The sequence below is a fragment of the Danio aesculapii genome, chromosome 6 (genome assembly GCF_903798145.1).
Source record: "Danio aesculapii chromosome 6, fDanAes4.1, whole genome shotgun sequence".
NCBI classification, from domain to species: Eukaryota; Metazoa; Chordata; class Actinopteri; order Cypriniformes; family Danionidae; genus Danio; species Danio aesculapii.
Window position 1 is genome coordinate 3,669,122 of NC_079440.1, and position 13,118 is coordinate 3,682,239.

General features: G+C 37.2%; 1 protein-coding gene across 1 annotated transcript in view; it reads left to right on the forward strand.

Moving 5' to 3' along the window:
* acvr1bb (activin A receptor type 1Bb) overlaps positions 1 to 13,118 on the forward strand; it is a 37,548-nt gene that overhangs the window by 13,356 nt on the left and 11,074 nt on the right. Inside the window, exons 2-5 of the mRNA XM_056459349.1 lie at positions 4,074 to 4,319; positions 6,491 to 6,739; positions 8,509 to 8,739; positions 10,676 to 10,843. Coding sequence (XP_056315324.1) covers positions 4,074 to 4,319; positions 6,491 to 6,739; positions 8,509 to 8,739; positions 10,676 to 10,843 — 894 coding nt within the window. The remainder of the gene's footprint in view (positions 1 to 4,073; positions 4,320 to 6,490; positions 6,740 to 8,508; positions 8,740 to 10,675; positions 10,844 to 13,118) is intronic.

The window sequence follows — 13,118 nt, forward strand, 5'->3', positions numbered from 1 at the left end:
TTTTACAAATGATATAGATCACACAGTACTGTGCTTCTCAAGCTCTATGAGGAGTGTCATTCATGTCTGGTGCACTCAGAAGACAATCGCCTGTGATATCATGTCATTTGGTTTGTGATTGTCAGGTTGTTGTAGGCCTAGTTATAATAATATTTATACAATATAGTTATAATGATATTTATACATGATCAAACTAGTGCTACTTTCTCTGCTTCAGTAATGTCCAGCGGCAGAGTAACAGCTCGTGTAAAGGATGACACGGACAAAAGTAATCAATGTATGCCCTTCTTTTACTTATTTTCGTGTTGTCAGGTTCACAGAGCAAACAGCTCCTGGGTGGAATAACTTAAATGAACATAAAACAAAGCCGAATAAAGCTTTCTTCCTTTGCTTTAGCTGCACGGCACACAGCGAGCTCACATCATCCAGCATGCTTGTCGAACTACACTACCCACAATGCAATTCGCTATGGACTGCAACTCCCATAAATAAATATTTCGGGCCTAAATAAATGTTTGTTGCAGTTTTTAATCGTTTAAGTTCATTTGATTGACTATATATAAATCAGTGGATATTATTACCGTATGTATTGGGTAAAATAGCTACTTTTTACGGTCATTCAATGTGTTTTGGTCATTATCAATGTACTGTCACTTTAATTGAGCGTGAGCAGCAAGGCAAAAATAGACCCAACGCCGAAACTATCGCGGCACTGCTGCTTCAGAGACGCTCACGCCTCGCACTGACTCGCTACTGCTGCGTTTTTATGTTTATTTCAGTGTTTTCATGTCTTAATAAAATGAAAGCACAGAACAGCTTCAGATTTAAGAGCAAGGGGCGGCCCCTGGTGGTTCGGCGGTATGGGTTGCATATAGGGAGGATCGGCTCTTCACAGAACGATTAAAAATACGGGAAAATACCTTTACGGGATGACAGCTTGATAGAACTGTAAAATACGGCGGGAGAATCCCGGGAAAAACGGGGGGTTGACATGTATGTGTAAATCCTATAATGCATAATTCTAGCCAACGTCTATGTATGAGAAAGTCTTGCCTCTGATTTATATTTGGTGACTGTCTGTGGGTGTCACATTCAAAATGAAAGTGTTTTGCTTATAATGTCTTATTGCTCATTGTCATAAATTAAAATAAGGACGCATGACAGCTGAACAGGACTCTGCAAAATAAACCGTGAAACTCTGACCAATGTGAGGAGAGTTGTGACGCGACTTGTTTTAGCTATTTTGGTCCGTTTAGAAACTTTGCTGTGTGAAAGCGAACCGCATCGAGAACAAAGAGAAACATGGGAACTAGGGGTGGGCGATATGACCTAAAATTAATATCACGGTATTTATCATCTTTTGAACGGTGACGGTATAATATCACGGTATTACTTTCAATAGCAAAATAATATACATCTCAAGGAAGAACGGACAAAAGAAAGTCTCACTTCTATCACTCTTTAAAAGTTTTGGTTTGGGTCATTGTAAATGCTCAGTCTCGTTATGAGCTGATCTTCATTTCTCTGTGTTGGTGGAATAAAGCAGGCGAGTCAGCCGCACCAATTTATGAGCAGACAGAGCAGGATTCTCGCGATGACCACCGGCGCAATGCCGCTCTTTGTTATGAGCCGTAGTTTCAGTGTAAACTTAGTAAAGGTGAGTTTCTTTGGCGATGATGTGTACAGTGTTAGATTTTATATTTAGCGGACATTTGCGCTGAACACGCGGTGAATGCAACACATTGAGATTCGTGCACCTTCTCCGAAAACACTCGATTGATCTCAGCTGGCGGATCAACATTTACCTCATGTCATGATCGCTGTCATCTGCGCCATTATTATTATTATAACTTTAGGTGAGGTTTGCAAACCTGTGCACTTTTCACTCTTCAGCCGTTTGCATTTCCTGCAGTAACAAAAGCTCCCTGTTATCTGACAGCGGGAAGCGTTGAGTGATTGACAGCTAATATGAACCAATACAGCAGCAGGGTAGAGCGATTCAGCAAGTTTTTAGAGAAAATCAAATCAGATTGCACTACAACCATTATATTCAGACACACAAATGCTCCCAAATATTATGAGGGCGCATAGATTAAATTTCGGGCGCTCATGCGACCAAAATGGTTGCAATTTCGAGCCCTGTAGTATAAGGACAGGTATTCAGACCTGAACGTTTGAAGAAAATTGAATGCCTTATTATTTAGAATTAGCTATTATTGATGTAAATGCAGCCGTTCAAGGCGCATAATTGATTTATTACGGTATTGACGGTATTAGAAAATCCATGTCGTGGCGCAATGTCACACCGGTGATGACTATGACACCGGTGTACCGCCCACCCCACAATGGGAACAATTTTAATCCCTGTTTCAAATCAAAACAATCGATGGTGGTACCACAAGGCGGCACTTGCGTATCGACTGGAGGCTTCTAGTTTTGTATTTTCTCCTCACAGATCGTTAATTCAGATGTGTGCGTGTGTAGCAGACTTCTGCAGGCCGTTGTTCATTTCTTAGATGAGTTGCGTTTGCATTGCAGGAGAATGACGTCTGAAGGCCACAAGTTCAGACCGTCTGCAGACTCCATATAAATGTGCTCTGCTCCCAGTTTGATTCAATCATGTCTGTCTGGACAGACCTGAAGATTGAGTCTTTAACCAGGAAAATTGATAAATCATTGTAATGCTCTCCGGTGTGGTAATCCGCAAGAAAATATTCTGTTTCAGAAACTAATTTGATCATGAAAGATGATCCACTAATCTTACCAGCCACAAAACTCTATTTTACACGTATTAATGTATAAATAATGCTTGGATCAAATAATAATATTTATAAATTATCAATATGCAATCATATGGAATGTACATATTTAAAATTGTGTTAGTTTTATTAACATTTTTAATATTAGAAATATGAATTGGTTTTTAAGTAGGATGGTTTTAGAATATGTTTCTCATAAAATAAATTAAAAGGTGCTGTTATTTTATCAATATGTTTATTAAATTTAATTGTTGACATGTTTGTTTGTTAAGAAAAACATTTACATTTAAATGTTAAATAATATAATACACATTTTCTAATCACATTTACTTAAACAACATAATGCATGTTAAACACACATAATGAGAAAACAGTTGACTGATTATTTTGTTTTTTCAGAAATTGTTTACTCAGTTGTGCACAGTATAAGACTGCTGATCTCTGTCTCCCCCTGCTGTTAGAAATGCACATCAGCTCTTCCATTCGTTTCTCAATGTTCAGAAAGTTCATTCACAGCTTTGCTTTAGAGGACATTTTTTTAAATGTGAATCCTTTAAAAATGGTAGCAAATTATTTAAAGTAAACGTTAAACTCCAAACACTTATTTATTGTTGTCGATGTCGTTTTATTGTTGTTATAGTAGTGTTTTAAGTATTATAAAAAGTGATATTTATTCAATTGTTGTAATTTTGATCTATTTTGCCATGAAATAGCCAGAGAAGCTGATGTGGCACTCTCGTTCTCTCTCACTCATTAATATACAGTTAAAGCCCGAATTATTAGACCTCCTGTTTATTTTTTATTTTCCCCAATTTCTGTATAATGGAAATATTTTTTTTCAACACTTCTAAACATGATAGTTTTAATAATTCATTAATAATAACTGATTTATTTTATCTTTGTCATGATGACAGCACATAATATATGACTGGATACGTTTCAAGATACTAGTATACAGCTTAAAGTGACATTTAAAGGCTATTTCGGTAAACTAGGCAGGTTAGGGTAATTAGGCAAGTCATTATATAACAGTGGTTTGTTCTGTAGACTATAGAAAGCGAATATTGCTAAAGGGGGATAGTAATATTGACCTTAAAATGGGTTTTAAAAAATGAAAAACTGCTTTTATTCTAGCTGAATAAAACACGTAAGACTTTCTCCAGAAGAAAAAATATTATAGGAAATACTGTGAAAAATTCCTGAATCTGTTCAACATCATTTGGGAAATAATCGAAAAAAGAAAATCACAGGAATATCAACTGTATATGCAACACATGATTAAATGCATCTGTGTCTGTTCTGTTGTGTTTGCAGCTCTGTTGTGTAACTGCAGTGCACCACACTGCGAGAGGGATGGCTTTAAGTGCGAGACGAACGGCGCGTGTGTGGCCTCCACCTCCGTCATTGAAGGACAGGAGCAGCATGTGCGTCTCTGCATCCACAAGGAGAAGCTGGTTCCTCCAGGCCAGCCGTTCTACTGCCTCAGCGCTGAGGGTCTGATGAACACACACTGCTGCTACACCGACTACTGCAACAGCATCGACCTCAGGCTGCCGATCGGTGAGTCGCAGCACATCAAAACAGCTGTAGTTAGTGATGCATTGCTCTTGATACAAGCATTTTGGCGGATTCTGATACAGATGAATATTATTATAATTTCGTGACAGAACTTCTACAGTGGAACAAAATTACAGGTGGTTTGTCAAACCAACTGACTTGGGTGAGGCACACTCAAAATTGCATAATCCTTTATAATTCACAAAAGTAAATGCAGTCAATGATGGGCTAAAAATAGGCAGATTTCAACATGCACAGATTCTGTGTGAGCCTAACTATAATGGACCCTTTTCACAAGACTGTTGTGACGTGTTTAACAGTCATCATAATCCTAAATCCTTGAAAGTTTTTAATATTTAGATAAAAAAAACAGCAATATTTGAACATTTATATGCATTTTGTTTCGACCCTAGTGTCCGTTCTTTGTACGTGGATTACTCAATTAGCTGGATTTCGATATTGACGATTTGACACGATCCAGGATCATTTCGTTCTTCAAAACTCATCTGAGACTTGTTGTCATAGCAACAGTTCTGGTAGCTCAAACCTGCTAGGGAGCTGGCTCATTTCATATAAACAGGATTAGATCGGGTCAGTTCAAGCAAAGATAATACTGAAAGTATGTACCGAATGCTGATATTTTCAATTCAATTCAATTCAATTCCCCTTTATTTGTATAGCGCTTATACAATGTAGATTGTGTCAAAGCAGCTTCACATAAAAGGTCACAGTAAATAGGAACAGTGTAGTTCAGTTTGTAGTGTTTAAGTTCAGTTCAGTTTAGCTCAGTTCAGTGTGGTTTAATAATCACTACTGAGAGTCCAAATATTGAAGAGCAAATCCAACGATGCGCAGCTCTACAGATCCTGAACCATGCAAGCCAGTGGCGACAGCGGAGAGGGAAAAAAAACTTCACTAAAGGTGGAAGTGAAGAAAAAAAACCTTGAGAGAAACCAGGCTCAGTTGGGCACGACCATTTTAATTTCTCCGCTGGCCAAACGTCTTGTGCAGAGCTGCAGTCTCAGCGGTGGAGGCTGGAAGCTGGCCTCAGCGAAGACTCGTCTGTCTCTGGAGCGTCATATGAAACAGTCTCATGTTCTCCACTCTTCCATGACCACCACAGTAGCTGCTCAGGATACGGCCTGGTCCAGGATATGGAAACCTTGGGATCATCTCCTCGTTGGTCTTGGATCGAATCAGTGACTCTGCATAGTCTGAGGGCCTCGGGAAGAGTATCCCCAGGTGGAAATGGAGAATAAAGAAAATAGTTAGCGTAGCTGCTGTTCATAGTGTATATCAGCAAGATGCATAACCTGTGTGGAAGCCCCCTAAGTGGTGCACTAAGTGTATGCTTTACTGAACAGATAGGTCTTTAATCTAGTTTTGAATTGGGAGAGTGTGTCTGAGCCTCGGACGTTATCAGGAAGGCTATTCCAGAGTTTAGGAGCTATAAATGAGAAGGCTCGACCTCCTTTATATTTTCTTACAGTAGTTATATACACTTGGGAAAATAATATATAAATATATATAAACTATAAGTAAAAATATATATATTAATAAAACCTATGCAATCTGCACTCTTAAGTCATTATGCAAAGACTGCCGCCTGGTGGTTCAAAGAGAAAATGTATTGACATGAACTTTTTAGATACAAACGCGTACATGCACTATATTGGACTTTAAAAAAAAAAAAGGATAATAATTTATGCAGTCATGCACATGTTTTGGCTGCTAAATGCCGGCGATTGACATTTACCGATATCAAAATGCTTTTTTGATGCGAAATTAATTTATAGTTATTCCTTACGCTGATTAAAAAAAAAAACTTGAGTAGGCCTAGGCTTCTATGATAAAGAAAATCTTTTCTAAATGGAGAACTAAATACATTGATAAGCATTGAAATGCATGACGAATACTCTTGCATAAGCCTGCAGCTCACAACAAATGTTTTATTGCGTGTCATAACAAACTGTTTACTGCTAATTTTGTCATTTTGCTCACATGGATAATTGAATATTAATCAGATGATGTCATTACACTGCTGTGCCATCAGCCAATCGTTGCATTTCTGATCTTGATTTCGTGGATTGGATGGATAAACAGATCCAATCACAGATCATCAATCAATACCAGATGTCAGGGAAGTGTCTAACATCTAGTGTTTTCCCTGTTAGTGACAAATGGGCCTGGTGCAGGGCAGGACTGGGGGCCGGTGGAGCTGACGGCGGTGGTGGCGGGACCCGTGTTTGTGCTGTGTGTGCTGGTTCTACTGGGACTCTTCCTCTTCCAGCACCACCAGCGGGCCTACGGGCACCGGCAGAGGCTGGAGGTGGAGGATCCCAGCACTGAACACATGTTCCTGGCCAAGGACAAGACCCTGCAGGACCTCATCTATGACCTCTCCACCTCAGGATCAGGCTCAGGTTGGGATCACATGAGAATTTATGTAGTTTGTAGGAGTTATTTGTTATTACATTTAATTTTGTGTGATTTTAAGGTTGAAAATATATATTTTTTGTTTAGATCTAGTAGTTTTAGTGCTTCAACTAAAGCTTAAGTTTCCAAGCCAAATGTGTTTTTTATTTTATTTTATTTCAGTTACTAAAATAATCATAACCCTGATTAGATTTATCAGAAATATCAGAACAGTCATCCTCTCTGCTTGTGCTTTAAAAAGTGTTTGTGTTCTTTATATACTATAATTGTATTTATATATATTTTTTATTACATTTATATAATTTTATAATATATATGTATGTATAATGAATTATATTTTGTATATATATATATATATATATATATATATATATATATATATATATATATATATATATATATATATATATATACATATACAGTTGAAGTCAGAATTATTCGCCCCTACTTTTTTAAATATTTCCCAAATGATGTTTAACAGAGCAAGGAAATTTTCACAGTATGTCTGATAATATTTTTTTCTTCTAGAGAAAGTCTTATTTGTTTTATTTCAGCTAGAATAAAAGCAGTTTTTAATGTTTTTTTTTTTTTTTTTTTTTTAAGGTCAGAATTATTAGCCCCTTTAAGCAATATTTTTTTTCGATAGTCTACAGAACAAACCATCATTATACAATAACTTGTCTAATTACCCTAACCTGCCTAGTTAACCTAATTCACCTAGTTAAGCCTTTAAATGTCACTTTAAGCTGTATAGAAGTGTCTTGAAACATCTAGTCAAATCTTATTTACTGTCATCATGACAAAGATAAAATAAATCAGTTATTAGAAATGAGTTATTAAAACTATTATGTTTAGAAATGTGCTGAAAAAAATCTTCTGTCCATTAAATAGAAATTGGGGAAAAAATAAACGGGGAGTAGTAATTCAGGGGGGCTAATAAATCTGACTTTAACTGTGTGTGTGTGTGTGTGTGCGTGTGTGTGTGTGTGTGTGTGTGTGTGTGTGTATTGTACATATATACATAAAAATAAATACATTTTATTAGTAGTATTACTATTTAGACCTAAAGAATAAAATGTTACTTATTATAATAAATTTATATCGTATTATATTTTATATATTCATAACTAATGAATAATTTTTAATATTATTTATTTCCAGTTGACAATTTTAGTACTGAAGCACTAAAAAAACTATTAGATATTTAATCTATCAAATGTTTATAAATTATGTAATTGTAATTTTATATGATGTAAATGTGTTTAGTTTTTTTAATTAAAGCTATTTGGCTAATAATCATAATTCTGCTCATGTGCTAAAGTCCTCTGAGCTTATGTGATATGTAGTAAGATAAACATAATAACTTTTAATTCCTTCTTACGGTCAGTCTTTTCTAACCTTTTCATTTGTTGAATGGGGAAGAGAAACCAATTTGTAACTTGTATATAAATATTTAGGTTTTAATTGAGTGTATTTTTAAACTATAATAGAGAACGTTTTATTATTATTACGATTATCAATGTTTATAATATTAAGGAAAAATGTTTCAAAGGGTTGATATTATCAATATTTTATTTTATCAATATTGTTGTTACCTGTATGTTTTTATTTTTCTAATTCTTGTTTATTAGTGAACTATTATATTTTAATATTACATATTTGAATATTAATCACCAATGTTGACATTAATAAATCCAATGCTGCTGATCTGGCATTAAAACACAAACAAATACATAGCTTCTGACTCTCTCTGCAGGTCTGCCGCTGTTTGTGCAGAGGACCGTGGCTCGTACCATCGTCCTGCAGGAGATCATCGGTAAAGGCCGCTTTGGTGAGGTGTGGAGAGGGAAGTGGAGAGGAGGAGACGTCGCAGTCAAGATCTTCTCCTCTCGGGAAGAACGATCCTGGTTTCGAGAAGCTGAAATCTACCAGACCATCATGCTGCGCCACGAGAACATTCTGGGCTTCATTGCTGCAGACAACAAAGGTATCTCATTTCAATGGTTTATATATCATGCACAGTGCTATCGTGCATAATTCATCCTTATGATCTGAAACCTGCGCATATATACGCACAATGTTGGAAAAGTCTAGCATTGCGATATTTTGCTATTCTGCTATATGGCGACGCAGTGGCACAGTAGGTAGTGCTGTCGCCTCATAGCAAGAAGGTCGCTGGGTTGCTGGTTCAAGCCTCGGCTCAGTTGGCATTTCTGTGTGGAGTTTGCATGTTCTCCCTGCGTTCGCGTGGGTTTGCTCCAGTTTCCCCCACAGTCCAAAGACATGCGGTACAGGTGATTTGGGTAGGCTAAATTGTCCGTAGTGTATGTGTGAATGAGTGTGTGTGGATGTTTCCCACAGATGGGTTGTGGCTGTAAGGGCATCCGCTGCATAAAAACGTGCTGGTTGAGTTGGCGGTTCATTCCGCTGTGGCGACCCCGGATTAATAAAGGGACTAAGCTGAAAAGAAGATGAATGAATGAATGAATGAATATATATATATATATATATTTCTGATATGAATACAATTTCACCAGATGACTTGAAAATTTTTTTTATCTAATAAAAAGTTATATAATTCATTAAATTAATCATTATTAACGTTATCAACGTTACACAGGCCTCAAAAACACATGCAAATCCTATATTATAATGCGGATTCAGCATTGCAAATTATGATCTCATTGCAATACAGATATAAGTAGTGCAATGATAAATGATAAATTGTGCAGAACTATATATATATATATATATATATATATATATATATATATATATATATATATAGATAGATAGATAGATAGATAGATAGATAGATAGATATAAATAAATATATATATATATATATATATATATATATATATATATATATATATATATATATATATATATATATATATATATATATATATATATATATATATATCTCTCTCTCTCTCTCTCTCTCTCTCTCTCTCTCTCTCTCTCTCTCTCTCTCTCTCTCTCTCTCTAAAAAAAAATTTCTAATACTTTTTGCTTCTTAGACTTAGACACACCTGAAACTTGTCTATAGCACTTGTTCACTGTTGCTCTTATAGTTGTGTAAATTGCTTCCTTGTCCTCACTTGTAAGTCGCTTTGGATAAAAGCGTCTGCTAAATGACTATGTAAATCTATATATAAATATGGGTATGGGACAATTGTACAACTAATAAATTGCAACTTAAGCTTATATGAAAGACGCTTTTAAAATGTTATTTTTGAGACCAGCCATGACCAAACTGCTTATAATAATGCTAAATGTTGTCTCATTTGTATTTATTAAAGAACTCTGCATCACCAGCATGTAACCACTGTCAAGCCTCCCTCACCATAAAACACATTTTATTGGAAGGTGTAATTTGAAGGACTATCAGACAGGATTTTTATACTGAGAGCACTGATGGATGTTTTTAAATATTCATCATCGGGAAGAATTTGAAGTTATTGAAATTACTTTAAAAATCCTGTGTAATGTTTTTAACGTACATTTTTGTATATTTATTCATTTATTATCTCTTATTGAATTCTGAAGTTGTTATCATTATGTAATAGGTTTTATCTACATTGATCTTGCCATGAAATAGCCATAAGTTGCTGATATGCCAATAAATAAGTATGATAAGAGTTTTGTACTGAGAGCACTATAATAGATGTTTTTAAAAATGTATACCCGGGACATATTTAAAATTTATCATATATTGAACTGAAAAATCATATGAAATGCTTTTAACATAAATGTTAGCATTTTTTATTTATTTATTTGTATTATTTATTTAATTTAGTATAATCTCTTATTGAATTAGGAAGTTGTTATTATGTAATATGTTTTTATCTATATTGATAAGTTTCTGATGTGGCAAACAAACTGTGGTGCAGATTTGAGTAATATTTCCTCTGTCTCAGATAACGGCACATGGACTCAGCTGTGGTTGGTGTCAGACTATCATGAGAACGGGTCTCTGTTTGACTATCTGAACCGATATTCAGTCACCATCGAGGGCATGATCAAACTGGCTCTGTCAGCTGCCAGCGGCCTTGCACATCTGCACATGGAGATACTGGGCACGCAGGGTAAGACTCACGGGATCTACAGTAGGACAGAGAATGGGATTAGTGTCAAAATCAATCGTTAGTAGGAAGTAAATCTAATTATTCTTTTAAGTCAAGGTATGATGATGTTACTTATACAAGATGCAGTGTGTGTGTGTGTGTGTGTGTATATTCTTCACTTCCTGCTTCGCTACTGTTCGGACGTCTTTGCCTACTGCTCCGCTCTCTGCTCACTTGCTTTTATATCTTAAACCCTAATTTTAACTTGAGCCTATCAGCACAGTGCTCAAACGACACAGCTTGAAGATCAGCATCGATTCTACAAACTTTCTGGAATATAGCTTTACTAACAAGAGGGGAATTATCGTCTAAACAATCCTCCCGCCACCAGCTATCAGCTGCTCACATTCCTGAGACGGGAAAACACGGCTGTGAAAATGCCTCTGGATCGGATTAATTCAGATTCTCACTGCTGTACAAACTGCCACAAACTTCTACAAAAGATTGCAGTTCTTGAAACAAAGTTACTTGCGATCCAACCAGAACTGCAGCGTCATTGTGGACGCTCACAGCAAATAGCCGGTGAGTCCCATAAATCTATTCCTACCACTATTTCGAGCACTGAAAAACAGATTAAAGCTGTTGAAAATGAGCATTGGCATAAACAAGGTGCGAGACCAAAGGGTACTCGTGGGGTCAGATCATATGCTGCCGCATTAGCGTCCTCTACCCCAAATACAGCTCGGACTCAAATACAGCTTGAGAACAGATATGAAGTACTGAGTAATATGGGTGAAGAATCCCCAAATGCAGTCAGACAGAGATCGCATGACTCAGCAGCTAACTCTGCATGGAACAGAGGCTCAAGGCCGACTAGACAGCGGCATTCTGCTCCGATCGCACCTGAGATAAGAACACTAGTTGTAGGAGATTCAATAATCAGGAATTTTAGGAGCAAATCTACAATGACATACTGCTTCCCTCATGCAACAGTTTCTGATGTAAACAAAGAACTTAAGGAAATTCTGAAAAAGCACAAGACTGCAAAACGGATTATCATCCATGTGGGGAAGAATGATATTCGAAAGGAACAGTCAGAACTGCTCAAGAGAGATTTCTGTGAGCTCTTGGAAACAGTTGAAAGAGTGAAAATTCAGCCGTTCATCAGTGGGCCACTCCCTGCAAGAGGGACAAACATGTTTTCACGGCTGCTTGGTCTAAATGTATGGCTGCAGAAAGCATGTAACAGGAAAGGACTGAATTTTATTGACAACTTCAATCTCTTCTGGAACCAAAGACAACTGTTGACATCAGACGGCCTTCACCCAAACAAACTTGGTGCAAAGGTGCTAAAGGACAATATCTTCTTCTCCCTCCATCATCCATCAGCTGTATGTGCCACTGACCTCAATCCAAATGGCACATACACACCTAGCATCTGTCCGGATGACCACAGGACCTCAAATCAGCTCCCGAGTGGACTTGGGGTTGACGCATCACCCAAGGACAGTGATAACACCACACAGCCAAAACACCCACTGTTGATAGAGACACTATCGCTGACCCTCTGCTCAACACAGACAGACTGTGACGCATCAGAACAGCATCATGTCTCGTCACTAAAAACTGATCCTCAGGAAAACACCCAGGAAAACATATTTCAGCACCCAGAATCTCCAGAGCCACAGCCTCTGTCGCCAGACACGTTCCCATTATCACCTTGCTCGCCTCTCTTGGGTTTCTCAAAAAAGATGGAGGAACTGGTGCATGCTGGAACTAAACTTTCACACTCCATCGCCGCAAGCCCCCAGTTACCAACCAAAAAGCGGCCTGCTCCACAACCACCTCTGAGCCCACCTGGAAGAGCTCTCCGACATTTGCCCCACCGCCAGGGCCCAAACAACAACGCACCATCTTCAGCTGGTGAACAAAACTGCTCTCCATGATGTGTCTCGGGTGCCTGCTTAGATAACAGTGTCTTTATCAGATGTTTACAGAACAAGCAGGAACCCAGTGTGCCTGTAGCTTTCTCTACACATATATGTGTTGTATTACGTGACAGAAAACCGAAGACTTTTTCAGGCCGTATAGCAAATCACTCAAATCTTGTGTCTATTAAATATAAATCTGAGACTACTGTAGCAGAAACAGCTAAAACTGATAAGTTAGCACTTTTAAACATCCGATCACTCAACAATAAGTCACTTTTAGTCAATGATTTTATCAGCTCAAATTGCCTTGATTTTATGCTTTTAAATGAAACTTGGCTAGATGACAGCTGTAGTGCAGCAGTTCT